We start from the raw sequence: 27,897 nt of genomic DNA, 5'->3' as shown, positions 1-27,897 counted from the left end.
TAAAAAACAGGCTGCAGTGTCCTCTTTAGTTTACTTTCATACTTAATTTTACACACTTTATATATTATAGCAGGTCATTAGTCTTAAGTTTAAAACTAGAAAAAAGGGCAATTTCTTGATGTAGACCAGATCAACTTCATGGTAAAAAGTGTGCATAAAATTACGTTTTCTACCTCCATCACTGTCAGGGAGAAAACTTTAAGATCCTCCTAAATGTGTGGGGTATGGAATTGCAGTGCATTAGATAATAAGCATGAGAAATTCTCTTATTTCAATATGTGGTTACATATGTCCTTCTTCCCATGCCTCCACACTGTCTTCTGCATGAAGGAGATTCATGTGGAAGAGTAAATAAGAGAACTAAAATATCTACATTCTCTGAATCCTTCTCAGTTGGGGGTTTGGGGAAGGAGAGGAGGTATGGGAGAGGGGGCAGAAGCTTCAGAAGTCTGATTCAAATTTGATTTTTTTTTAATGTTTAATTATTTTTTTAAAAAAATTGTAATAAACCAAAAGATGTAACAGTGAAGAGGCAACCCATGAATTGGAGAAAATATTTACAAATCACGTCTCATAAAGGATTAATATCCAAAAATATATAAAGAACTCCTACAGTTCAACAACCCCCCCAAAATTAAAAAATGGGCAAAGGATTTGAATAGGTATTTCTCCAAAGAAGATAGACAAATGGCTAATAAGCACATGGAAAGATGCCCAATATCACTAATCACTAGGGAAATGCAATTGAAAACCACAATGAGATACCATCTCACACCCAATAGGATGGCTCCTATCAAAAAACAAAATAACAATGTTGGCAAGGATGTAGAGAAATTGGAACTCTTGTACACTGTTGGTGGGAATATAAAATGGTGCAGCCATTGTAGAAAACACTATGGTGGTTCCTCAAAAAACTAAAAATAGAATTACCATTTGATCCAGCAACCCCACTTCTAGGTATGTGTACTCAAAATAACTGAAATAAGGGTCTCAAGATACTTGTACACTGATGTTCATAGCAGCATAACTCACAATAGCCAAAAGGTGCAAGCAACTGGAGTCCCAACAGATAAAATGGATAAACTGTGGTATACAATACAATGGAATACTATCCAGCCTTTAAAAAGGAAGGAAATTTTAATATATGACATGGATGATCCTTGAGAACATTATGCTAAGTGAAATAAGCCATTCACAAAAAGACAAATACTGTATGATTCCACTTATATGGGTACCTAGAGTAGTCAAATTCATAGAGACTCAAAGTATCTTTGGTGGTTGCCAGTGGCTAGGGGTAGGGAGGAAATGATGAACTGTTTAATGTGTACAGAGTTTCAGTTTTTCAGGATGAAAAGATTTATGGATATGGATAGTTACACAACAATGTGAATGTATTTAGTGACACAACTATACACTTAAAAATGGTTAAGATGGTAAATTTTACTGTCAGGTGTATTTTGACTTAAAAAATTACAATAAGCAACATGCACACTCAGGTGTACTACATTATACACCAAATTTTAACACACTTAAACTTGCTGCCAACTTTTGTGTACACCTCTCATTTCCTCCTAGTGAGTAAAAATCATTATTTCCTCTTTGGAGAATTTTCTGAGCATGCAAAAGGCCAGTACTTAAAGACAAAATCAAGACTTAAAAACTTCCAATTACCCCATAGTGTACCCTGCACCCTCCCCCCGCCAATATACAGAACTATAGTTATTATTCGTTATGCCCCATTTTAAAAATTATGCTCGAAATAGGTTTCTGGGTTGTACTGCAAATGTTACACATTCGAGAACTTATAAAATAAATCGATACCAAGAAAATACGCTTCGCATTCCTTTTACGTATTTGGCTTCTATGCAAGATTTCTCTTGCACGGAGTTCGGCCGATGAGGGTGAAAACAAGCCAACGGAGGCCGGCCCCGCCCCCTCGGCGGGCCAATCAGCCGCGCGCCGGAGAGGGGCGCACAGCTGCCGGCCGAGCGAGTCGATGAGGACGCGTCGGAGGCGGGTGCCGCTGGAGCGCCAGGCGGCTCGGGAGGCGGCTCGCCATCTTCTCTAGGAGCTCCGGCAGGTGTCCTGTCTCCCTGGAGAGGCAGGCGGGCGACCCGAGACGTGAGTCCTCGCGGTCGCGTGTGTATGTGCAGCGCGCAGGGCTGCGGTTCGGCCCTGGCGGGTCCCGCGGGCGGCGGCGCAAGGGAGGCCGGGGGCGGTACCAGGGGCGGGGGCCGCGCTCGCCCGGGTCTGCGGGGGACTGGGCGCTGCGTCCTCCCTGGCGGCGAGCGACCTGTCACCCTCTTATCTCTCGGGCCGGTTGGCGGTCTTATCTCTGGTTGCCGCCGTCTTACGCGGTTCAAAGAGCGGCCTAGGGAAAAGGGGCGAGAAATGCAGAGCGAGGCGCGAGCGAACGTTGAATTTTGTTGACTTAAGTTATCTCTGGAAACTTTAAGCACAGTTTGAACAAATGCTGGCAGCAGAATGGCTCGGATTTGGTTGTAGTTAAGTTTTAAAAACTCCAAATTAATTTGAATGTTGAAAGTTAGAGATGAATATTTATGAGTAGGTGGTGAAAAACAATGACGATTTTCCTCTGTGATAGTGGTTACGAAAGTGTGGTCCCAAGACGAGCTTCATCATCATCATCAAGGAACCGTTAGAAATGAACATTCTTAAATATGAGAGCCAGGGCTCCAGGAAACTACACACACACACGCGAACTAAATCGCAACCCCCTGACTTATGCCGTGCTATATATATCCTAGGTTAATACAGAAGTGGACTCTGTTACCCAAGTTAGTTTTGTCTTTCTCATTTCACTTGTAAATTCATTGAAATCACCTACTTCTCTTTTATGCCGATTTCCACTCAGTGACTTGAAGTCTCCTTGGAGATCTCTGTCTTTTTGGTAGCTATCCAGTCTAGTCGCTCCTGTTACAGCCCATTCCTGGTATTTTTCCCGCTTTGTAGAGGGGATCCCGCAGTTTCTCCTTCACCCTCGGAACAGCCCCTCAAGCCCACTAGCATCTTGCCTTGGAGAGGCCGTTTAGGTAGAGCCAGCCTGGGTTTGACCAGCTACTAGCTTTGTGATTTTGGACAAGTTACTTGTTTTTCTAATCTATAAAATGAAGATAACAATACTACTGCTTTCAAGAGTTCTTGTGAGGATTAAATGAACGAATGCATGTAACAGTGTTTGGCAAGTAGTAATCAAATACCAGCTATTATAATTATATAGTAATTTGATATTATTGGTGCCAAAGCCTGACACAGATGAGAAAAATGATTAAAAGAAATAGAACTAGGGGAGAGAGACTATTACTGACGAGAGTCACAGGTGCCACCACTGAACTAAACCAGCATTGGATGGTTACTTTCCCTTAACACTTTGCTACCTGGGAGGGTCTGTGGGCCAGCATCTCTGCCATCACTAGGAGATTGTTAGAAATGCAGAATCTCCGGCCCACCTGAGACTTAGTCAGAATTTGTTTTTTAGCAAGATCTCGACCAGGTTTAGACGCAGCTTTGTTTGGAGGAAGTGTGAGATCACTTGTAAGATCTCTTAAGGAGCTCCAGCCTGACATCAGTGATTGCAGGGATTTGGCAGGAGGGCCTGACTTTGCAGCTGTTTCCACTATACCACTTCACCTGGTCTTCCATCATTTCTGCATTGCTAATCCCTACTGCTGAATCTGCTGATCATCATTGGAGAAAGTAACATAGTTGCCAATAGCATGACTTTGTGGGGGTCATAGTCAAAACTCAGCTGCTGACAGCCTTTTGATTCCTGTCCCTTTGTGGAATTCCCTTGTATAGGGCTGTTTTTCCAAATCTCCATTTTCTGTCACAGCCTCCGCAAGAAAAGAGACACTCCCAACTTTCTAATGGACTTTTTTGTTATCCTCTTGATATCATATGATAATGTGAACTCTGAGCTTCTCTTCTTTTTGCTTTAGAAAATTTATTTCCATCTTTCCTCATTTATGTTAATGAAGTCATGTAAAACCTTGTTGCCTATGAAAAGCCTTTCCTATAGCCTTGATTCCATTCACTGCTCTTTTCCAAGTGTTTGCTTGGTTCAGACCCTCCCCGTTGTCACCTACTTAGTTCTTAACTGCTTAGAATTAGGCTTCCCCCTTTTCTAAGAAAGTCATTTAGAAGATAACCAACTAATCTACTAGTTCGGTGGCTTTTATTGGACTTTATTTTTCTCAGTTTCTCTGAAGTATTTAATATAGTTGACTAATACCTTCTTGCAGTTAAGCCCCTCTTGGTCTCTACACTGTGGTTTTTAGCTTGCTTTCTATTGCTCTTATTAGTCTTCACTCCTTTTGTATTTGGGTCTTCTCAAGGCTTCATTCCTTAGCTTTTTTTTTTTTTTTAATTCAAGCCTAGTCAGTTTACAATATTGTGTCAGTTTCTCATTACAGCATAATGTTTCATTCGTACATGAACATACACATACTCGTTCATGTTCTTTTTCACCATAAGTTACTACCATCTATTGAATATAGTTCTCTGTGCTATTCAGTATGAACTTGTTGTTTATCTAATTTATATATATTAGTTAGTATCTGCAAATCTCAAACTCCCAATTTATCCCTTCCCACCCCATTTCCCCCTGGTAACCATAAGTTTGTTTTCTATGTCTGTTTCTGTTTTGTAAATAAGTTCATTTGTCTTTTTTTTTTTTTTTTAGATGCCACATATAAATGATATCGTATGGTATTTTTCTTTCTCTTTCTGGCTTACTTCATTTAGAATGACGATCTCCAGGTCCATCCATGTTGGTGCAGATGGCATTATTTTGTTCTTTTTTATGGCTGAGTAGTATTCCATTATATAAATAAACCACAACTTCTTTATCTAGTCATCTGTCGATGAACATTTAGGTTGTTTCCTTGTCTTGGCTATTGTATATAGTGCTGCTGTGAACATTATGGTGCATGTATCTTTTCAAATTAGAGTTCCCTCTGGATACATGCCCAGGAGTGGGATTGCTGGATCATATGGAAGGCCATTTTTAGTCTTTTGAGTAATCTCTATACTGTTTTCCATTATGGCCACACCAAATTGCATTCCCACCAGTAGTGTAGGAGGGTTCCCTTTTCTCCACACCCTGTGCAGCATTTATCCGTTGTGGACTTTTAAGTGATTCTGACTGGCCATTCTGACTGATGTGAGGTGATACCTTGCTGTAGTTTTGATTTGCATTTCTCTAGTAATTGGCAGTATTAAGCATTTTTTATGTGCCTATTAGCCATTTGTATGTCTTCATTGGAGGAGTGCTCATTTAGGTCTTCTGCTTATTTTTGGATGTGGGTTTTTTTTTTGTTGTTATTAAGTTGTAAGAGCTGTTTGTATATTCTGGAAATTAAACCTATGTCAGTCACATCATTTGCAAATATTTTCTACCATTCTGTAGGTTGTCGTTATTGTTTTGCTTATGGTTTCCTTTGCTGTGCAAAAGTTCATAAGTTTAGTTAGGTCCCATTTGTTTATTTTTGTTTTTATTTCTATTGCCTGGGTAGACTGCCCTAGGAGAACATTGCTAAAATTTAGGTTAGATAATGTTTTGCCTTCTTTTAGGAGGTTTATGATGTCCTGTCTTATGTTTAAGTCTTTAAGCCATTTTGAGTTTATTTTTGTGTATGGAGTGAGGGAGTGTTCTAGCTTCATTGATTCACATGAGGCTGTCCCCCTGACTTAACTCTTCTTTCCCTCAATCAAGTGTACAGTATCCAGTATTTCTAAGTGTGTCTAGAGCGTGACAGGGATCTTAGGCCGCCTTTCCCATCCTCACTGTTATCTAGTATTTGGGGTTTACCTCTTTAAACATAAAAAGTTAGGGTTTTTCTTTTGAACTACCAGTTGTTTACTAAATTTATCAGTATATTTGATGAGTTCTCGTGCTCATTGTTGTTTCTTTTATTCACACCTTTCCTCATTGAGGTGAAACTTCTTTAATGTATCAAGAGTCAATGGTTTGTAGACTTCATTAATTTTTTTTTATGTCTGAATAAATCTGTATTAGTTTTCTACGGGCACCACGACAGAGCAGCACAGACTGGGCAGCTTAAGCAACAGGAATTTATTTTCTCGCAGTTCTGGAGGCTGGAAGTCCGAGATCAAGGGGTTGGCAGCATGGGTTTCTGCTGTGGCCTCTCTCCTTGGCTTGCAGGTGGCTGTTTTCTCCCCGTGTCTTCACGTCATCTTCCCTCTGTGTTCAAATTTCCTCTTGTAAGAATATGAGTCATACTGGATTAGAGCCCACACTCATGGCCTCGTTTTAACTCAGTTACCTCTTTAGAGACCCTACCTCCGCATATTCTGAGGAACTGCGGGTTAGCACTTCAGCGTGTGAATTTTGGGGGAGGGGTACAATTTAGACCATGACAGTATCATCATTAGTCTTTGCCATGGGGAGAAAAAGAACTTTTGTAAAATGTGAAATACACATACAGAAAAGTGTGTAAATATAAATGTTCACTTTAGCAAATTATTAAAAAGCAAACACCTATGTCACTACCATCCAGGTTAATAAGTAGAATATGGCCAGTGTCCCAGAAGCCCTCCAGCTCCTTTTCCGTCATCTCATGCTTGGTCTCAGAGGGGAGCACTTCAGTATTCACCACCAAGTCTAGTGCCTGCTGTAAGACTCCATCTGACCAAGGTTTCTGTTATTCCTGGGCTGTTAAGTGTTTGTTTTGTTTTAATGTTGAATGAGTTTATCCTGTTTCATTCTTGCTATTGGTTTTGGGGGCCTTCTCTTTTTTCATTAATCTTACTATAGGTTTATTAATTTTATTAGTCATTTCAAAGAACCAAGTTTTGGCTTTGTTATCTTCTCTATTACATGCTTTTGTATTTATTAATTTTTACTCTTTATTTTTGCACTGACTCCTTTTCCATGTTCTTTCTCTGGCCTCCTGCTCATGCACTGATCAGCGCTGTGCTGAATACTTGAGGCGTCTGTTCTCACACCAGTCCTCTGATACACACCAGGTGTCCTCCAGTTCAGTTCAGTTCTGACACTAAAACTGTCCAGAATTAGGCACATCCCACAAGTTAAGGGCCATGTCCTTTGCAAGACTTTCCTCACATCAGATGCATGTCTTGGGGGCCACTTGCACTTCTGACTAACTGGCTGTAGATTTGGGGGTTCCCACAACCCCAACAGATTGCATAATTCGCTAGAATGACTCACTGAAAGAACACACTGAAAGCAGTACACTTACAGTTTTATTATAAAGGATATAGATCAAGATCAGCCACATGAAGAGACACATAGGGCAGAGTTTGTAGGGGAAGACGCAGCGCTTCTGTGTTCTCTCCTCATAGAGTCCAGGCGTGTCACCATCTCAGCACATCAGTGTGTCACCAACCAGGAGGCTTCTCTGAGCCTCAGGGTCTAGAGTTTTTATTAGCGTTTCAGTCCATAGACTTCCCTGATTCCTTGGCCTAAAGATTGAACTCAATCTCTAGCTCCCCTCTCATCCTCAGAGATCGGATGGCTGGAAGCTCCAACCCTCTAGTCATGAGCCTGGTCTTCCTGATGGCCCTTCCCCAACCTGAAGCTATCCAGGGTCCACCGTGAATCAGCTCATTAGCATAACAGGCAGTCCTGTCCCTCAGGAAATTCCAAGGGTTTCTGAAGGAACTGAGGACAAAAACCAGATAATCTCTATTGTATTTCAGGGGCCCTCTGCAGATCTTTGGAGGTCTGTCTCTGTGCGGCTTTCTCCTGTGAACTCCAGCTGCCTTGGTTTCTGCAGACTCTCAACTCCATCTCCTCAGAGGGCCTTCTGGGCTCTGTCTGAACTCCCCCTCGGGGTGCCTATGGCCTGGAAACTCTTCTTAAGACAGTAATCCAGGGCAGTGGAGGGGCTTTCCATGTTTGTTTCACATCTTTTAGGGACCACCATTCTTTCTTGTCTGCTGTCCAGTGTCTTGAAAACAGTTTCATTTATTTTGTGCAGAGTTCTTGGTTGTTCAGGCAGGAAGGTAAATCTGGTCCCTGTTACTCCATCTTGGCCAGAAGTAGGAGTCCAGGGAGTGCTTTGGAGCACGGAGTCACTGTGTCATCTTGACCCAAAACCTCTGGCTGAATTCTTCCTTTATTCCTGTGTCAGGCTCTTGTCCCTTCCACTTTGTTAAAAGCTGCTGTACCAAATCCAGTGGTCAGTTTGTTGCCCTCTGATCACCTGATCTTTCAGCAGCATTTGATGTAGTTATCAGTTCTTTTCTTTCTTCACTTGTCTCCTGGAATACCAGCCTCTCCTGGTTTTCCTCCTGCCTCACTAGTACTCATGGTCGGTGTCTCTTGTCTGTTCCCCCTCTTCTTTCTGACCTCCTAGTGTTGGCATGCCCCAGGGCTCAGGCTTTTATCTTAATAATAGAGCACCCCATGATCTTATCTAGTCCATGACTTTAAACCCCATCTACATCCTGATATTTCTGTAGCCACACTTCTCTCCTTAGCTCCGTGCTGTATATTGGACATCTCCACTTGGGTATCAGTAGACATCTGAAATTGACGGTGTCCAAAACAGAACTCTTGATCTGTCAGAACTTGTGATCTGCCCACCTCAGTGTCCCTCAGTCCTTCCCATTCTCCCAGTTGCCCAGGTCACAAATCTAGATGCCATTTCAATCGTCTCTTGTCCCTACTTATTATGTCCAATTTACCAGCAATTTCTGCAGTGTATTTCTGTATTAGGATAGCACAAGATGGTGTTTAAAAAAAACAAAAAACAAAAACCTTCAAATCTCAGGACTTAACCATAAAAGAAATTTGTGTTCACATGAAAGACATGTTCCCACTCAGTGGGTGGCCGTGCATGGGGTTGTTTAGGGTCCCATCTCCTTCCATAGTTGGGCTGCCCTCCCATAGGGCTTAGGGGTCCTCCCTGTTCCCTGCTGGGGCCGGGGTGGCAAGGCAGCCACAGGATCGTGCACGGGAGGCTTTCATGGCCCAGACCTGGATGTGGTGTGCATACCCTTCCACTGCTGTTGCACTGGCCAGGACTTAATTGTCACATACCTGACTGGAAGAGAGGCTGGGATATGTAGTCACCATGTGTACAGAAAGAAGAAGGAATATGCTTGGTGACCTGTTAGCTGTTCTTTGCAACATAATGTAATGTCTACCTCAAATTTTAAAAATCTGATCATTCCCCATCACCTTCATTGCTGTCTTAGTTCATGCCACCTTCATCTCTCAGCGGGACTACTCATATCCTCCTTACTAATGTCCTGCTTTTGTTCTTCTGTTCCCGCCAGCACATAGTAGCCATAGTGATTTAGTTTAGAACGTAACCCAGATTCTATCACTTCTGTGCTTAAAACCCTTAAGTGGCTAGCTTCCTGTTACATTTAGAGTAAAAACTACTCTCGTTACTGTGGCCGATTCCCTCACTGCACCCCACCCCCACCCCCTGCCCCAGCTAGCTCATTCACAAGACCCAGTTGTTCTGACCTTCTTGCTTGTTCTTTGAATGCTTCAAATTTACTCCCTACTTGTGCCTTTATACTTGCTATGTCCCCTCTCTGAATGGTCTTTTCCCAGATCTTCCTAAGGTTATTAGCTTCTTGTCATTTTTCTGCTTAAATGTTGTGGTTATCTACCACTGTGTAACAAACCACCCCAAAGTTTAGGGGCTTTAAACAACCATTTTATTACCTCTCATGATTCTGTGGCTTATGGAGCTTCACTGGGCTCCGCTAGGTAGTTATTTTATTCCATATGCTGGTGGCTAGATCACCAAGTCAGCTACCAAGGGATTGGATCAGAACCACCAAGATGGCTCATCTACATGGCTGGCCATTGATGTTGGCTGCCAACTGGAGGCTTAGTCTGCCCCGACACATGACCTCGCCATGTGGCTTGGCCTTCTCACAGCGTGGTGGCTGAGTTCCAAGAGCAAGCATTCCTAAGTGATAAAGTAGAGGCCGCTGATCCTGGTATAGGTTAGGCCAGGCCCTGGCCACAGTATTTTGGTCAAGTAGTCATATGGCCAACCTAGATTCAGGGGGAGAGGAGATAAATTCCGTCTCTCAGTGGGGGAAATGACGGAGAATCCGAGGCCACCTTTCATCCAGTCAGAGGGCTTCCCCAAAGCACCTAGCATCACCTAATCCATCTGCACCATTGTCTTGCTTTATTTTCCTCAGAGGACTTACCACCATCTGAATTTTTTTTTTTTTTTTTTTTTTTTTTTTTGCCAGTTTATTGACATCTCCCATGAGAATGTAAGCTTCTTAAAGAAGACCTGGCCTATTTTCCTAGTAGCCCTGCCACTTAAGCAGTGCCCAATATCCAGCAGGTATTTAGTAAATGTTGAACAAGTGAGTGCTGAACTCTTTCCCCAAAGTGTATTCTCTTTCGGAATTGCCTTTTTAAGTTAACATATCACCATTTTCTTTGTCAGGAGGCCTTGGAATCTTGGAGTCATGTCTGCCATTGTTCTTTCTTTCCTTCTACGTGCGTTCAGTTGCTGAGGCCTGTAGGAATAATCTTTAAAACATGCCCTGTGTGTTCTTTCTGTCCTTGTTACCACTGCTCATTGAGACCAACATCCTTTTTCTACTTCAGCCTCCTTGTTGGACCCTCTGAATCCAGTTTTTTCCTCATTCTGTACGCTTAATGCTAGTTTCATCTTCCCAAAATGTAGCTCCCATCACCCTTGAATGCTGCTGTTAGCAGGTGAAGTTAGTCATAAGCTTTTTACTCTGGCAGAGTTTGTGCAGCCCACCTCTCCATTTCTGTGCTCCACCACATCCGTCCTCACGTTTCCAGTTTCTGAGATGTACACTGTGCTCTTCTGCCTCTGCCCCTCTTTATCTCGCACTTTCAGAATGTTACCCATCAAAGTCCATCTCCCACGCCCATTCCTCCATGAAATCTTCCGTTTCTGCAAGTCAGGTGTCCTTCATCCTTTGAGCCCCTAAGACCTTTTGGATCCCTGCTGAGGCTTTGATCATTTGCATTTGCTGCTTAATGAACATTTACTGAATGTCTTTCACATGCCAGCCCCTGGGCTAGGCATCAGGCTTGGAGAGGTGAAGGGGGCAAGATGGAGAGGGAGTTGGGAGGGGGAATTCAGTAAGTTGTTACCTTCCCTGGGGAAGTTGACATTATAGTGCAGTGGTTTCCTACCTTCATTGTGTGATGGAACCAGCTGAGGAGCCATAAAAATCCCAGTGCCTATGTCTTACCCCAAGAGATTCTGATCTAAGGGTCTGGGATGTAGCTTTTATTTTAATAAAAGTAAAGAGATGTCATTTTTAATTTAAATTAAATAGCCACATGTGGCTAATGGCTACTGTATTGGATAGTGTTGAATAGAGGAGTTATTAAGTGTTGAAATGATTTGAAATGATTCTGGCCAAGAAGTGGCTAATCTCAGAATGTGTTATGCTACAAGAAGAAACAGAGTAACTAGGAACACGAAAGAGTGTTTGATTTGGCCTGGTGTTACTTTTATTCCTGCAGCTAGACTGTGAGTCATTGATGGCTTTCTTGTCTTGGAACTCCCTTACCTGATTGTTATTCCCAGGAGGTATAAGAGAGGCTGTCCAGCAGCCCATTTTGCAGTAATGGAAATGTCCTACGTCTGCACCGTTCAGTTTGGCAGCCACTAGCCACACATGGCTAGTTGAGTGCTTGAAATGCAGCTTAGTAAGAATGAGGACCTGATTTTTAATTTAATTTTAATTTAAATAGCCACATGTGGCTAATGGCTACTATATTGGACAGTGTTGAATAGAGGAGCTATTAAGTGTTGAAATGATTTGACAGTGATTTTACGCAGAGGCTTGGATGAAGCATGCTGTTTCCTCTGATTATTTGAGAGTTCGGCCACCTCATTTGAATCTTAATTTTGCACCTCTTTAATGTCTCATTTGTTAAAAAAAAATGGGGGATGAGGAAGGTTTGATTAGAATGTGTTTTTTTAAAAGTTTTACTGAGAAATGATTCACCCATTTAAGTTGTACAGTTCAATTTTAGTATATTCACAGATATATATATATATATAAACTGTTACCACAGTTAATTTTAGATAGCTTTTCATCACCTCAGAAGGAAACCCTCTATCTTTCAACTACCGCGTCTCTGTCCCTTATTATACCCTCAGCAGCTCCAATCTACTTCCTGTCTCCATAGATTTGCCTATTCTGGACATTTCATATGAATGGATCATATAATATATGGCCTTTGTTTGGTAACTGACTTCTTTCACATAATAATGTTTTCAAGATCCATCCATGTTGTAGCATGTATTAATACATCATTCTTTTTTATGGCCTCATAATATTCCATGTATGAATATGCCACATTTTATTCATTCATCAGTTTATGGACATTTGGGTTATTTCTACTTTTTGGCTATTGTGACTAATATGGCTATAAATGTGTACAAGTTTTTGTGTAGACATAGATTTTCATTTCTCTTGGCTGTATACCTAGGAATGGAATTACTGAATCATTTTGGAAAATCTTATTTTTTGGTCTCAATGAGAAAATGTGTGCATGTGTGTATGTGTTTAATATGCAAATACCATTTTACTGAGTATTTTTATCTCAGTTATTATTGGGAAAACATTATCTTAGCACTGGAAGGAAGTAGATTGTTTTTATCGCAAAAAAGTTTCTTCTAAAAATAATTATGTTTCATTGTATTTGTTAGTTTCTTTAGCCTTCATGCAGGATGCTGTGTTCTTTGCTCCTTTGCGAGTGTCTGTGGTTGATAACTGCCTATGGTCATGATGATGACTGGATTGACCCCACAGACATGCTTAACTATGATGCTGCTTCAGGAACAATGAGAAAATCTCAGGTATTTAAAAAATGTGTGTGTGTGTTAAGACCTTATCAGTCCTACGACGGAAATAGTGCAATTTTGTTACTATTTTACACAGAGCAAGGAGTCCATGCTTAGCAATCATGAGAACTTCCCGATTCTTAGTCTAAGATGAGTTCAACCCCATCTGGTTATTTCTGTTTCAGATTTAAATGTAAAGCCCATCAAGGAGCAAACTAACTTGATTTTGGTTCCTCACTGGTAGATAAATTTAAGGCTCTTATTTTTTTGGTGGTTTAATACAGTTGAAGAATATAATGAGCAAAGTCATAAAATGATGAAGCCAAAATTTTAGTCTTCATTAACTGTAGGTTATTTTTACAACTGAACTATAAAGACAAAATCTCTCTCCACTTTGCTTTAGGTGAAACATGGTATATCAGAGAAACAGGAGGATAGTCCTGACGCGTCATGTGCTGATGAGTTGTCAGAATGCTACAGCAAACTTGATTCTTTAAATTATAAGGTTAGATTTTTTTCATTCATGATTTTTATATTATATATAGTATGTTAAATTGCTCCGTTTTCCTGTCTTTGCTAGTATTATTTGTGTTTCTGTCTAAAGTAAAATTTACATACATATGATTTTTTTCTTTAGTTACTCTAGCCTTGATTTCTCTTTGGTTACTCTGGCCTTGGTTTTTTCCTGTAATAACATTTAGCTCTCACTATGTTGTAATTATTTCTTCACGAGGCTGAAAATTTCCTAGGGCAAGAAATTGTTTTGTTCATCCACGATTCTCTATCACCTGGTGCAAAACTCCCGACAGACGTAGCAGATGAAGCATTGGCTCTGGTACCAGCTTATAAGCATTAAGAGTTACTCTTACAAACACAAGGGATTACTGTAATTTAGTGTGTGGTAGCTGTGTCTTCATTTACTCAGTCCTTTTATTTATGTGACTAGAGTTTATGGGAAAGGAAATAAGTCAAGATTGTTAGAGGGTTTGATCTTCATGCTTCATGGTTTTCAGCTTTAAAATTGCTGAAAGTCATCAGGAAAACTGCTAATCAGGGTGCAGTGCTGCACATGTGTTCCTCATTTGTTGCCTACTTGCCTTTTGCAAAGAGAACCCATAGAAATAGAGAAAAGCTTATGCTGCGAGAGTCCACCTGTTGGTTGTGAGGGAGCGTGAGCTGGTGGCACTGGGGAGGGGGCCTCAGGTCGGGGGACGGCAGAGGTCCAGCACCTGAAGACTCAAACTGAGGCAGTGACCGGGGTTGAAGAGAAAAGTGTTTGGCCTTTCCATGGTAGAATAGGGGAGTTGTGGTGGCTGAGGTAGGAGGGGAAACAGATAGGGAAGAGCTGGAGTGAATGAGGGAGGTTTCCAGCTAGAGACTTGCTCCAGCTGGGGAGGGCTTGTTAACTGAGATCCGGATAAATCCCAATTCAGATCTATAAGCAGCTGCTTATGGTTCTTATCAAATGTGAATGTTGTCTCACCCAAGTGCTAGCAGAGAAATGCCCGGATAAAACTTGCCTCAGTTTAACTGTTTTGTGGTGTAGTGAGCTAATATGGCTGCTCAGTAGGAAAAGCAGAAATGGCTTTTTACAGACCATTTTTGTGACTTTGGTTGAAACGTTGTAAAAACGCTATTGGTAAAATGGAGTCTTGAATCCTTATGTCTTTTTAAAAAAAAGTTTCTCTTAAAAAGAAATTTAAAAAATTTTAAGGTTTGTAAACCTTTCCTGAAAGCAGAGGAAACTGCCACGTGACTTCTCTAGTGTCTTTCTATCCTGAGTCTGCGTGTGCTGCTCAGTTACTGTCATGTTTATTGCCTGAAGCCCATTTCAGTGCTCAACTCAACTTGTGGTCCACGCTCAAGTAAACAATGGAAATTGCTTAACACAGGGTCTAAATGTCTGTAAGATGTACACTACCCTCACTCAGAGGTTTGATCGCTGGGGTGTTTGTAGAGTTAAGTTCAGGGGAAGACTATTCTAATGAAGAATTCTGTGCTGAGGGGGTGGCATGTATCGGACACCCTGCAGAAGCCATGGTTTCTGCCTGCGTGAAGCATCTCATGTGGTAGGGGATGATCAGTTGTTGACAGGAAAAATTAATAAAAGGCCAGAAGTTATAGGCACGTTCAAGAAATTCTTTGCTGGGTCCATCCTTTCATCTTCTGGCTTCATCCTGTCTCTGTTTCTCTTTCTCTGTCCTCTCTCCATTTTTTTCTTTCTACCTTTCCCTTTTCCTTTCATTCCTTTGTTAAATCACCACTTTGGAATTTGGAAGAGGCAGATGTTCCACATCTCTGCCTCCTTGCCTTGTGATCTTCAGCTTTAAAATTGGTGAAAGTCAGCAGGAAAAAACTGCTAATCAGGATGCAGTGCTGCACATGTGTTTCTCATTTGTTGCCTACGTGCTGATTGCAAAGAGAATCCACAGAAAGCAAGCAAGATCTATGTTTTAGTGCAAGCTTGATAAAGATAACCATCTCCTTACCTTGATCTTGATGGGGCCACCAGGCTAGAAACTTGACCCTTACATTAAACTTTGACACTAACTAATATTGTATTTCTTTTGTGGTTGCAGATTGATGAGTGCGAACAGAAAAAGAGGGAAGACTATGAAAGTCAAAGCAATCCTGTTTTTCGGAGATACTTAAATAAGATTTTAATTGAAACCAGAAAGCTCGGACTTGTGAGTGTTTGATGATGTAATGCTAATCAGTGTAGTGGATATTTTCGTTGTTTATTAATTTCAAATTGTGTCAAGCAGTGATAAAGCATCATTATGGTTCAGCAGAGGATACCTGACTCACCCTTTTACCAAAACCTTTTCGTGCAGGACTGAAAGTAGCAGCCTGCTTTGCAGTGGTTTGGCCAAAGGCAAGTGAGCAGTGCAGACCCCTCCTCTTTTTCTCATAGTTCATGGGGATTTACTTACTCAGCTGTGCACTGCTGTGTTGCTTAATTTGTTGCAGAAAAACGTGTTACAGCTTGGTGTTACAGCTCAGTTATGACAGCAACCTGGATTGGGACAAGAGACCAAACAGCACTCGGAGCATTGGAGACCAGCAGGCCCAGAGGAGTTAACACTCCAAACTCTGGACCCTGTCTGTAGGTTTACACAGGCTTTTATAGGCTGCTAGTTTACACTTTGCAACATCATATGCAAATAAGGTATAACAAAAGTTGACTAATTAGGAACAAGCTTTGTAGAAATGGACCAATCAGGAGTGAAGGAAATAACCAATCAGGCGTGAGCTCAGGGAACCAATAGAATTTTAGCGGTAAGTTCCACTTTCCTAGAAGTAAGCCATTTCAGAGGCAAAAAGTGAGATAGTGCCTCTGGGCCAGGGAACTGGATGGTGCTGGCAGAAGAGTAGTGGCCCTGCCTGGGGGGGTCCTGCCAGTCTTTTTTTATGGGGCCTTCCCACCTCAAATTGAGTTGCGGGGTCACCAGGAAGGTTTTAAATTTGCTGTTTGAACTTTACTGAACAGTTGGAAACTTAATGAACTCGTGGCTTGGTAAGGAATTCTATCCCAGTACCTTACTTCTTGCTTTCTACCACTTCCACATTTCCTTATTCGGATGATGTATTATCATTATATATTGAGAAAGAGAGAAATGTGTTGTAAGTCATTTTCCCCCCTAGCTGTTTACTGTGGCAAGGGATACTTTATAGGATTACATATTATGCACATGTTCCTTATGATTAATGTTAAGGTTCTATTTTTTAGAGTTATTGTTTACACTTTGGGGAGTCAAAACATCAAGGAAACTTAAAGAAAAGGAGTGTTAGATGAATAATTTACTGATCCCACCTTATTTTGGGAATGTAAAGGAAGATGTACTCATATGTGCCCCCTTCAATTCAAGTCTTACAACTGAGTGAGAAGTGGAACAGAGAGTATTTTATAGATGAGGAAACAGATGGAGCCAGAAGATACCCAAGATGGAGATACTTGGAATATTTAGTTTCTGGTTTTTTAAAAATATTAATCAATGACTGCTTTTTAGTACTTACTGATGATTTGTGATATTTACATGAAACTTTGGTTTTTCTCAATTTATATTTTTTGATATAAATATCTGGATTTACTGTTAGAGAAAAAAGAATTTTCTCTTACTTATATTAACTGGTTATGTTTATAGTGATTATGCTAACCTGAACTCACCCTAATATAGTTGTGAATGTCATGTATGTTCATGGAAACCCAGTTTTTGCTGCTCCTTTGGATCCCTTTTGTTTTTTATTTATAATACTGCAGATTTTAGGCTGTTTGAAAACTGTCAGCAAATGAAAAGTCATAAACTGAATCATAAAATAATGAGTTTATCCTCATTATTTGTGGATTCTGTATTTTTTAATTTGTCTATTTACTAAACTTTATTTGTAACCTCAGAATCAGTACTCATGCTTTTGTGGTCACTCTCAGACATGCGCAGAGCAGCCATCCTTTGAGTTGCCTGATGAGCCCATTCTCAGCTGAGGTGGAGCCTGGCCCTGTTCTGCCTTCTTGTTTCAGCTCGCATGCTATAAACAATTCTCATGGTCTCTTTAGTGACATTTTTCAGGCTTTTTTTTTTTTTTTTTTTTGCTGAGTAAGAATCTCCCAGATGTAGTGCTGTCTAGTGTTCCTAAGCACAGGAAGTCTGAGATGTGCCTTAGAGAAGATTCCCTTGTTAGATAAGCTTAGTTCAGTCATGGGGCACAGTGCTGTTGGCTGTGAGGTCAGGGTTAAGGGATCAACCGTATATATTAAGGTGTCTTTAAAGAAAACGTTAAAAGGTTATGTATTGATTGGTTGATGGAAATGTGCTTGCAGGAACCTAATCCTGTATTTCCTGTAGGAACCATGGTTCAGTGTTTGCTGATTAGGGTTCAGTTGACTTTATAGAACACAACTACTGCAGATAGCAAGAATCAACTGTATTTTACTAAAATGTACAGTGAGTTACTTTGCATAAAGTTTTATAATTTTTGAAATGTTTTTCACACGTATTATCTTTGGTTTTCTTGTTGGCCTGTGAGACAGACAGGTATTATTACTTATTTTTAACTATGAAATATTGTGAACTAATTATATATTTAATTCCAAATTAGTTTTTGTCTTAAAATGTTTCATTGAGTAATATAACGATGAAAATCTCCTTTTCTGGTTTTATTTTTTGGCAAATTTAATTCAGCCTGATGAAAACAAAGGCGATATGCATTATGATGCCGAGATTATCCTTAAAAGACAAACCTTATTAGAAATACAAAAGTTTCTCAATGGAGAAGACTGGAAGCCAGGAGCCTTGGATGATGCACTAAGTGATATTTTAATTAATTTTAAGTTTCATGATTTTGAAACATGGAAGTGGCGATTTGAAGACTCCTTTGGAGTGGACCCATATAATGTGTTTATGGTAAGATGGGACGAGGGGGACATGATTAACAGCTTTTTTTTTTTAATGCTTTAAAAACTCCACTATAATTATGTTAAGAACTCATACTGTGTCAGTAATACTGGATTGAAGAATATGCAGCAAAGTGGTACAAATGATTTTGTGTATTTGAGTCCAGTTCTTTTGTTTTTGCTGATGGTTCGCATTTTTTGGTGGGGAGGATGGCTTGGCAGTGACTCTTCTCTCTGCTTCCTCCTGTTTTTGAGGTGCTCCTGTGTCTGCTCTGCATCGTGGTGTTAGTAGCTACCGAGCTGTGGACGTATGTTCGCTGGTACACCCAACTGAGACGTGTTTTATTCATCAGTTTTCTCATCAGTTTGGGATGGAATTGGATATATTTATATAAGGTATTAAATAGCCAAAGGTTTTACAATTAAAAATGTTATTTCATAATAAAAGACCATTTTGAGCTAATCTCAGGTGAGGGTGGGAGGCCGTGGTTAGAGATGGTGTTGGTGAGGAAATTGGCACCTGCTCAGGTGAACTTGATTTTTTGGGGTCCTTGACCAGTTGGGAAAAATGTGCAGTCCTTATTTTCATAATCCCACTCCTGATGATGGGGGGCATCTGGACAGCTAAATCAGAGTAGAACTAGGCAGACGCATTTGAAAAATGCTTATGTAGATAATTTGGGGTATATCCTTTTATTCTTTGCTAGAAATGATACCAAAATATTTTTTTTAAGTTAGGTTATTTTCTAAATATAAAAGTGATGTATTCATGGTAGAAAATAAAGGAAAAATAGAACAATACAAAGAAATTTAATTTTTAAAGATTGACTATAATTTTATCACCTAGAGATAATCACTATCGATATTCTGAGGTATTTCTGAACTTTTTTCAAAATTTTAATTCTTTCAAAGTTGGGACCATGTTGTACATAGAAATTCAAAAGAAGCACTATTGTTCCTGTCAAAGGAGCAGAATCATTGAAGGGAATTTTAGACCTTTTTGGCAGGGTGAGTCAGGTGGCCAGCTGTTTCAGTGCGTTTATCTGGTAAAACATTGTGGTGCTTTCCCTTAACCTTTGCTCTAAGTTCTGTGGCTTCTAGAACTAATTATTTATTAGAGGAAGGAAGGTTGTTTGGTTGAATATTATTATCTCAGTGATTTCCCCCAGGGCTTTGATTAATAAAATATATATTGGTCATTTGTGCTGAAAACCATAGTAAAACACCATTTTGTCATGAATTGTAAAAGAAAATGCATGGTCATTTAATATGTATAGCTTTATTTTGGGGCATGATATGAGCTATGTTTGAACTAATTTTTAAAACAATCTTTTTAGTAAAAAGGTTTTCCTTCCTCATCATAATTTACAAAGAAGGCAACTGTAGTTAGTTCTTTCTCTTTTCCTGTTGCATTATGAGTGTTTTGCCATGAGCTGAAAAGAGCTATTCTTTTAAAAATAATATATATTTTTTTCTATGAAAAAATTTTAAATAATCCAGTTTGGACAAATAGTGAAGACACACTCTGGACTGAGGTTTTGAGGGTGGAAGGCATAACCTTCCTTGTTAGCAGCATTTTCACAGCTCCCTTTTGGTGTTGGTCAGCTAGCCTTCGCCCAGCATCAGGCCGAAGTTGCCAAGATGGAGCCACTAAGTAATGTGTGTGCTGAGAAGATGGAGTGGACTGGAAGTCTCTGGGGTAAGTTGTTGGTTCCCTGGGTCTTATTTTGAGTAAATTTCTGAGAATGAGAAAACATATTAATAATTACAAGAGATGATAAAATGCCAGAAGGAGGCTTTCCATGACTGAATCTTTGGTATCAGGACAAGGGGAGTCTTAGGTTTCAGACCAGTGACTTCTGTGTTCATGTAATGTTGCAGGAACGGTATTATCTGCTCACTCTGATACTGTCTGCCTCCCTGTATTCGACTGTGAAGGACCCTGGGCTCACTTTGGCTCATCTAGTCCTTAGCATGGTGTCCAGCATGTTCTAGGTCCTCAACACAGCTTTATTAGAGGAGTGAATCAGTGTACATATAAATTAATTTGCATCTTTGATTTAATCTCCTTATATTGACTTATGACATCTTATAATGTAGCTTGACTATACTCTTTAATTAAGGGGGAAATTATTTTTTCTTTTTCCTACAGATTTTATAAACATTCTCATGAATGTTGACTGCTTTCGGTTACATATGTCTAATAGTGGGAATGGTTTAATGATCAAAGGCTCTGTAAATGCAAGTCCATATTGACTGATACAGAATAGAATTTCAGCAGCAAATGAGGCTGTCCAAAATTAATTTTTTAAAAAAAGTTATGGTTAACCATTATATATAAAAATAGATAAAAAACACATTTCTTCTGTATAGCACAGGGAACTATATTCAATATCTTGTAATAATCTTTAATGAAAATGAATATATGTGTGTATATATATATATATGTGGGCATGACTCGAACATTATGTTGTACACCAGAAATTGACACATGGTAACTGACTGTCCTTAAAATAAATAAATGGCCTTAAAAAAAAGATATGGGAACTAAACCAATCCAGCCTTGCTTCCTGGCTTCAAGGAACAATTCAGTGCCTCCTGGAGCTCATGTTAGTACATAATGTACATTTATGATTTAGAAAAAGCGGGAGAACTAATGTTCTACGTTCTTTTTTTGAAAAGTAAGTACTGACTTTTTAAATTGAAATTTTATTGAGATAGTTGTAGGTTCACAGGTAGTTGAAAGAAACAATACAGAGAGATCCTGTACCCTGTACCCATTCCCCACACTGGCACCACTTTGCAGAGTTGTAATAGCGCAGTATCGCAGCCAGGATACAGGCCACCAGTCTTACTCAGATTTCCCCAGTTTTACTTGGACTCCCTTGTGTGTGTAATGAACTGCTTTTAATTACTTTTTAGAAATCTTCATAAAATATTTTATGTGTATAAGACTTGTATAATTTGAATAGATTTTAAAAATATTTAGGACATATGATAAAATTAAAAAAATCACTATTACTGGGAGTCTATTTGTAGAACAATTTGAAATTGATTGGGGGCTGTGGGGGAGGGAGAGTTAGCACCAAAATACTGTCTTATTTGGGAATGAAATGTGACTTTTTTGTCTTAATGACTCAGTGTTTTTTGTCTGTTTCTCTAAATAGAATGGTTTAGAAGTTCATGGACCTATAAGGATGACCCATGCCAAAAATACTATGAGCTCTTATTAGTCAACCCTATTTGGTTGGTCCCACCGACAAAGGTTAGAATGTATTTTTTAAAAGTTACCTATACAAACAAGTAGAAAAAAATACATGTTTGTGAAGAATTGTTAGTGCTTTTTACAGTCATTTTGCTAATAATAAACCTTTGTTCTAGGAAAAAATACTTCCACTACACAGTGATCTTTACATTAAAAGCATATGATAGCATTTACATTTATGGGATTTCATAATTAGAGCACAGTCAATTTTGGCTTACTCTATGTGCCTCAGTTGTTTGAGGGGGAAAAAAATTAAGTTACTTTTATCTTATGTTTTAGGCATTTGCAGTTACATTCACCAACTTTATCACAGAGCCCCTGAAGCATATTGGAAAAGGAACTGGTGAATTTATTAAAGCGCTGATGAAGGAGATTCCAGTGTTACTTCAGATTCCAGTGCTGATAATCATGGCATTAGCTGTCCTGGTTAGTATATAACACTGTTGACACTTAACAGGATTTTCAGAAAAAAGGCAGTTCTAAAATTAGGTTTCTTTTATGTTGTAAATCAGGCTAAATCGTGCTTAATGGTATGAAATTATATATATGTACACACACACACACACACACACACACACACATACATATATATATTATTTTGAGGGGAGGTAATTAGTTTTATTTATTAGTTTATTTACTTGCTTATTTTTTAACAGAGGTTCTGGGGATTGAACCTAGGACCTTGTGCATGCTAGGCATGCATTCTACCACTGAGCTACACCCTCTCTCCCCTGAAGTGGTATGATTTTTAAGTGGTAGATGCTTATTTATACTTATGTGTACATTCCTCTAAGCAAGGAAATGGTTCTGAAGTTTGATTGTAGATGTCAAAACAGTGATTTAGAATACCTTTTAAGATTTGTTCTTTAAACTTCGTGAAGTTGTTTGAAATCAGTTATGTCCTCTTTGACAAAGGGGGCCTTCAGTCTTGAGTTTTGGCCACACTGAGAAGAACATTGGGTTTAACACAGAATCAGAAAGGAATGAAGAAGGGGGTGGGTGTGCTGAGAAACAATTTGGGAATCCAGGAGCAGACGTTTATTCAGTAATGTTACACTATTACTCTTCGTTCATCCATGGTGTCTTCAGCTTTTTTGGGGTTGATTTTCAGCCCTTACCGCAATAAAACAGTTGTCCCATAAAACAAAATGTAAAGAACTCAGATGTGCCATGGGGAATTAGTAAAGAATTGTCTTCCCTAACGATGCTCTGTTTACCTCAGAATTGCTTCTGTTTTGTTTTTGCTTTTTGGCTTGTGACTGGGACTCATTGGTTTAGGGGAATGGTGTTGCTAGGTGACATCAGTTGTATAATGTACTTAGTCTCTGAAACTGAAATTATAAGCCCCTTCATCTACTTCATCTGCTGCCTTAAAAAAGGCCTTTTGCTGCTCTGTCGTCAAATAATAGTATCTCTAGGACAGTGGTTTTCAAACTTTTTGTCCTCAGGACCTTTTGTATTCTTAAGAATTGAAGACCACAGAGAACACTTGTTGGTGGGTGTTTTATTTATTGATATTTACCAGACATTTTTAAAATACAAGTATACACAAGCCCACAGTGAATGAGCCACAAGAGTGAGGAAGTCACTCTAGCCCCACAAGACTCTGCTGTACGCTCACAAGACGAGAATGAAGGAGACTGATGTCATTGCATTATGAAAAGTTTTGACCTCACAGATTCCTGAGAGTCTCAGGGGTCACCCAGGGGCCTGTGGGCCATACTTGGAGAACTCCTGCCTAGTTTTTCCTATGGAATGTGACTCAGAACCTATTGAATTTTAGCTAAAGCTAAAGCAAGTTTGTATTTATTAAAACAAACAAAAAAGCTAAAAAACCTACAGGAGAATGTTTACATAATGATATATAACTTTAAATAATTTTCAGCATTTACCTTACATAATGGGTGTGGCTATAGACAATATATGAGCAATTATCTGACAATTAGCACTCCCTAATTTAAATTTCTAGGCTTTACCTGTTGTTATGATATAATTCAGTCAAAATGTGTCCAACTGATTGAAATGTCTACTTAATACTTAGCGATTTTACAAATTTTGTTGGCTGCTCTGGCCCTGTATTAAAGAAGAGACTGCTAATGAAAGCCCAGTGGAACTGACATGTTTGTGCCTATAAATGCCACAAGTTAAATTACATAATTTTGTTGGTACTGAGGAAGGCACCTCATAATTTCGTTGTAAGTCAACCATTAAGTACTCAGGAAGGTGCATGTCTTTTCCTTCTAGAGTTTCTGCTATGGTGCCGGAAAATCAGTTGATCTGCTGAGACACGTGGGTGGTCCTGAAAGCGAGCCGCCCGCGGCACTTCAGCCAGGTGAAAGACGCCGGCAGCAGGAACTTGATTATAGGCCCTATGGTGGAGCAGGTGATGCAGGTTTCTACTATAGGAGCCAGATTGGCCCCATTGAGCAAGGCCCTTATAACAAAACATATGAGGGTGGAAGAGATGTTTTGAGAGAGAGAGATGTTGACTTAAGATTTCAGACTGGCAACAAGAGCCCAGAAATACTTCGGGCATTTGATTTACCAGGCGCAGATGCAAGAGAGCATCCCAAGGTGGTACCCAGTGTAAGTTAGCAACTGTTTTATTTTGCTCTCCTTTCATACTAGGCTTAAGTGCTTCCTATAGAGCTTTTGCTTAAGTGTTTTGACTCTAACTTTACTTTCATGGCTAATTATATCATTAATGATATAATTATTCACTCTCTCTGTCCCCCTTTCTGGTCAAAAGTTAGTCCAGCCTCCTCAGAAGAAATGAAATTTAATTTTTATGTGAAATACTATATAAGAGTAATTTGTTAGAACAGATGGTAATTCATATGAAATTTCATAGGAAACCAACAAGTGAGCATGACTGAAATTTCTACCTTTGAAGAGATCGGAGGGAAGACCTCACTGAAGGCCTGGAGCCTTAGGGAGCCTGCAGGAGAGCCCTGGAGCCTTATCTACATGAGGAGGGAGCTGGGGAAGGCTCAAAAACCTTGCTTTCCCAAATCTTTCATATCGCTGGCTGGCTAGACTATTTTCTGTCTGTGGAATGGCGAGGCCTCTTTTCCACCATTATTGGCCACGGACATTACCATTTCTGTTTGAGAGGAATTTGTATTTTCATTTGCAGATGTAAACCTTTGAGAAATAGGAATAAGCACAATGGAATTTAGGAAATTGTTAGAATCCTTTATGTGGAGTTCCTTATAAGAAACATACCTCCATGCATCTAGAAAATTAAGATGTTCCTTTCAGCTTTAATAGTTAATGGTTATCTGTCACTCATCTCAAAAATTGTCTCGAGTTCCTGGCTTACTTGAAGGAAAAGCCAAAGATACCATGATGGCCTAGGGCTTCCCTCCTCCTGCTCTCCCTCCCTGCTTCGGCCACAAGGGCCTCCTGACTACTCCTTGAACTCAGCCTTTGTACTTGCTATTCACTGTCAAGAATGCTGTTCCCCATATATTCATATGGTTCATTTCTTCAAGCCTTCACTCACATCACCTTTTCAGACCACCCTGATTTAAACAGTAATCCAACCCCCTACCCCAGCATGATACTGCTAATTTATTGCCTGATTCTCTTCCCAGCCTAAATGTCAATTCCAGAGAGGGCAGGGATTTTTGTCTCTTTGGTGTCTGTTGTATGCCCAGCACCTAGAACTTAATATATACTCTGTAAATACCTGTGGAATGAATTATTCTCACCAGGTAAGAGGAGTTTACAGTACTGGGCACTAGTCCTCCTCACCCTTCCTAAGCTAGGTACTGGACCACCTAGCGTATCCCAAGTGTCCCACTCCTCCATGTACAGTTCCGTGAGGCTTACTAATTTGTATAATTACAATCCAGCACTGGAACCAGGACTTGAAAGAGTTGAAAGTTTGCTATAACAGATTTGTTTGGGAACTTACTAAACACGTTTATTACAAAACTTCACATTATGTTAAACAGTGAACACTGTAATTCTCTACTTTTTAGCATAAATCACCTGTTTTGGACACAAAGCCCAAAGAGATTGGTGGAAACCCAGAAGAAAGCACACCTACAGAAAACCGCACTGAAAGCAGCCACTCTGATAAGCCTGTCTCTGGCCAGAATGTATCAGAAGAGAGTGTGGAAGCGTCCCCTGCAGTGGAAAAGGCCCAGCTCAGGACTGTTGCCCCAGGCAGCCCAGAGGAAGGCAGAACGCCCAGCCCAGCAAGCACCGCAGTGGGACTGTGTGGAAAGGATCCGGATGACGGCCCGTGTGGCTAGAGGAACACGGACACGGAGCACATCTGTGAGGTCGACTTTGGGTTTTATGAAGTATACTGTTCCCAGCTATTTCCTCTTCTCTTCAAACATTCTGATATTTACTACCCAGGTGGCAACTTTAATATTTCTTACTGACAATCAGAATTAACAAACACACATGTATCTGTTTAATTTCTTCTTTGATATTAAGATGCATCCCATAAAGTTTTAAAGTGTTAATTTTGGAACAGGATCTCATAGGTGAACATATGGCAGGCATTAATGATTTTGAATAATTTAAAAGGCCAGTTTGAATTAGAGGACTTTGAAAAGGAAGTTCTATTGTTTACAGGCATATATAGGAACCAACTCACCAGAGTGTGTGTTGCCTAGTGGAAGTCCTGTTAACTTTAGTTAACAGAATAATCTGTTAGTTGTGCATTGGACTGAAAGTGTTTCTGAAAGTGGTAGGTACTCAAAAACGACTTTTAAGGAAAGTCACTGTAGTCAAGCTTACCTCTTCCTGCACTTCAGCATCTTAATGCAGCCACAGAGTCTGCATCACCAGTGTCGATTTGTCTCGTGTAGGCTGCCCCACAGATCAGCCTTCATCTCAACTCTTACAGCGTTACTGGGCCTGCTTCCTTATCCCGCCTTTAACTTTATCCTTATCTAAGACAGAACTGAAGATTGGCAGGGGGATTTAGATTATACAGCTTGTTAAATTGGTAATCTCAGTTTTACACATTTTGAGAATACCTTTATTCTTTCCCCACCAAATGAAGTGCATAGGCTTTCTAAGACCCGTGTTCCTTGCACTCAGAATCCCAGCAATTGAGATTGTTAGGCATTACTATATCTCATTTATATTACACTAAACCATATTGTGCAAGACATACGAAGTTCTCATTTTTAGAGATCTATACAAAGAGAATAAATATCATGATAAGGTAGAGTAGGGTGTTTTTTTAACCCTAGGCAGGTGATTTAATCAACATTTTAAATTACTCATTTTTAAAACTATTCCTCATTTTAAACTTAAAAAAAAAGCAATTTATAAATTTTGCACAAGACCTAGCTAGGAAGCAAATTGTACACATATTTGGGTATCCTTTGCTTTAACCTTCACACTACAAGTTATATTCAGCTGCTTATTAAAAATGATACCAGTCAGGAATAGTCTTATAATATTCATGCAGGCATTTCTTTCAGAAAAAAGGTGTATTCAAAGCATTCACTTTTTGATGTTTTTTACATGAAATGCAGAATACCCATTTTTGGCTCCCAGAAGCATCACTTAGATGCCTGTAACAATTTTATGTGTTAATATTATTTTATAGTTTAATGTTGCAAATATCTTTAATATTTCATCAGGAAGGTAATTTTTCCCAAGAAATGCAGAAGGATTTTATATAAAACTTTCTAACACAGTAGGCATGTAAGGATGCCTGCAGTTTGGGATAGGTTTGTGAGCATCAGTGCATATCAAGTCCTCTAGTGGCCAGGCCCTTTCACACTGATGGGTGAATATGCTCCCAAGGTGCTAGTCGTCCTCTGAGCTGTGATCGGAATCTCCAGTGAAATGAATGCCTCAGTTGATAGACAGTAACTATGAGAGCAGAGTTAATGCTGTTTTGCACTTCTGACTGCTTTTATCAATCTAAAAATGAATCTTTAAAAGAAAATTTAAGTTCACATTTGTATTCTTTCATTACAGATAACCATTTGGGGATGGAATCTACTTTGACAGCTAGCAAGGCAACAAGCTACTGCTGTTGAAAGATGGCAGCAGTTCAGGGAATACTTATTAAAGTAAATGGAACATATCAAGGCTAGTTTATAACTAGAAGAAATAGGCTTGTTTATTGTCTAGCAATATTTATCATTAAAATCAAGGATTATAGTAATAAGCTTATAGGGAAATCAGAGTGGGGTAGATAGCTTTTTAAAAGCAATTTTTAAGTGGAATAGATAAGGTTGAATGTTTACAGGGTCTAAGAACACCGTATACACAAAATAAACCCTTATTTTTACATTGTTGTGGTTTGGTATGCTGTCTTTGCTCAATAAATATGCTTACAAGAAAAAGCCCATGAAATTTAAGTGTACGCTTAAAAGGATGTTAATCCAGGACATTATACCCTATATATAATACATAAAACATAATATAAT

At 39.6% G+C, this 27,897-nt stretch overlaps 1 protein-coding gene across 1 annotated transcript; it reads left to right on the top strand.

Annotated features, from left to right (window-relative positions):
- Positions 1 to 1,963: 1,963 nt before the first annotated feature.
- CLCC1 (chloride channel CLIC like 1) lies at positions 1,964 to 27,760 on the top strand. The gene is made up of 11 exons (XM_032487243.1): positions 1,964 to 2,121; positions 12,693 to 12,842; positions 13,231 to 13,332; positions 15,407 to 15,514; positions 18,008 to 18,229; positions 18,475 to 18,615; positions 19,825 to 19,918; positions 21,387 to 21,484; positions 21,764 to 21,910; positions 23,729 to 24,070; positions 25,471 to 27,760. Exons 2-11 carry the CDS (start codon positions 12,714 to 12,716, stop codon positions 25,744 to 25,746), a joined length of 1,659 nt encoding a protein of 552 aa, XP_032343134.1. The 5' UTR covers positions 1,964 to 2,121; positions 12,693 to 12,713; the 3' UTR covers positions 25,747 to 27,760.
- The last annotated feature ends 137 nt before the right edge of the window (positions 27,761 to 27,897 follow it).

The sequence above is a fragment of the Camelus ferus genome, chromosome 9, assembly GCF_009834535.1.
Source record: "Camelus ferus isolate YT-003-E chromosome 9, BCGSAC_Cfer_1.0, whole genome shotgun sequence".
NCBI classification, from domain to species: domain Eukaryota; kingdom Metazoa; phylum Chordata; class Mammalia; order Artiodactyla; family Camelidae; genus Camelus; species Camelus ferus.
This window is presented reverse-complemented; position numbering and strand designations above follow the sequence as displayed.

Excerpts from the sequence above, each read along its gene's own strand:
- CLCC1 (XM_032487243.1), top strand. The coding sequence starts at position 12,714 with ATGCTGTGTTCTTTGCTCCTTTGCGAGTGTCTGTGGTTGATAACTGCC. Across the intron at positions 15,515-18,007 it reads AAACCAGAAAGCTCGGACTT|CCTGATGAAAACAAAGGCGA; the intron begins GTGAGTGTTTGA and ends AATTTAATTCAG. Across the intron at positions 24,071-25,470 it reads ATCCCAAGGTGGTACCCAGT|CATAAATCACCTGTTTTGGA; the intron begins GTAAGTTAGCAA and ends TCTACTTTTTAG.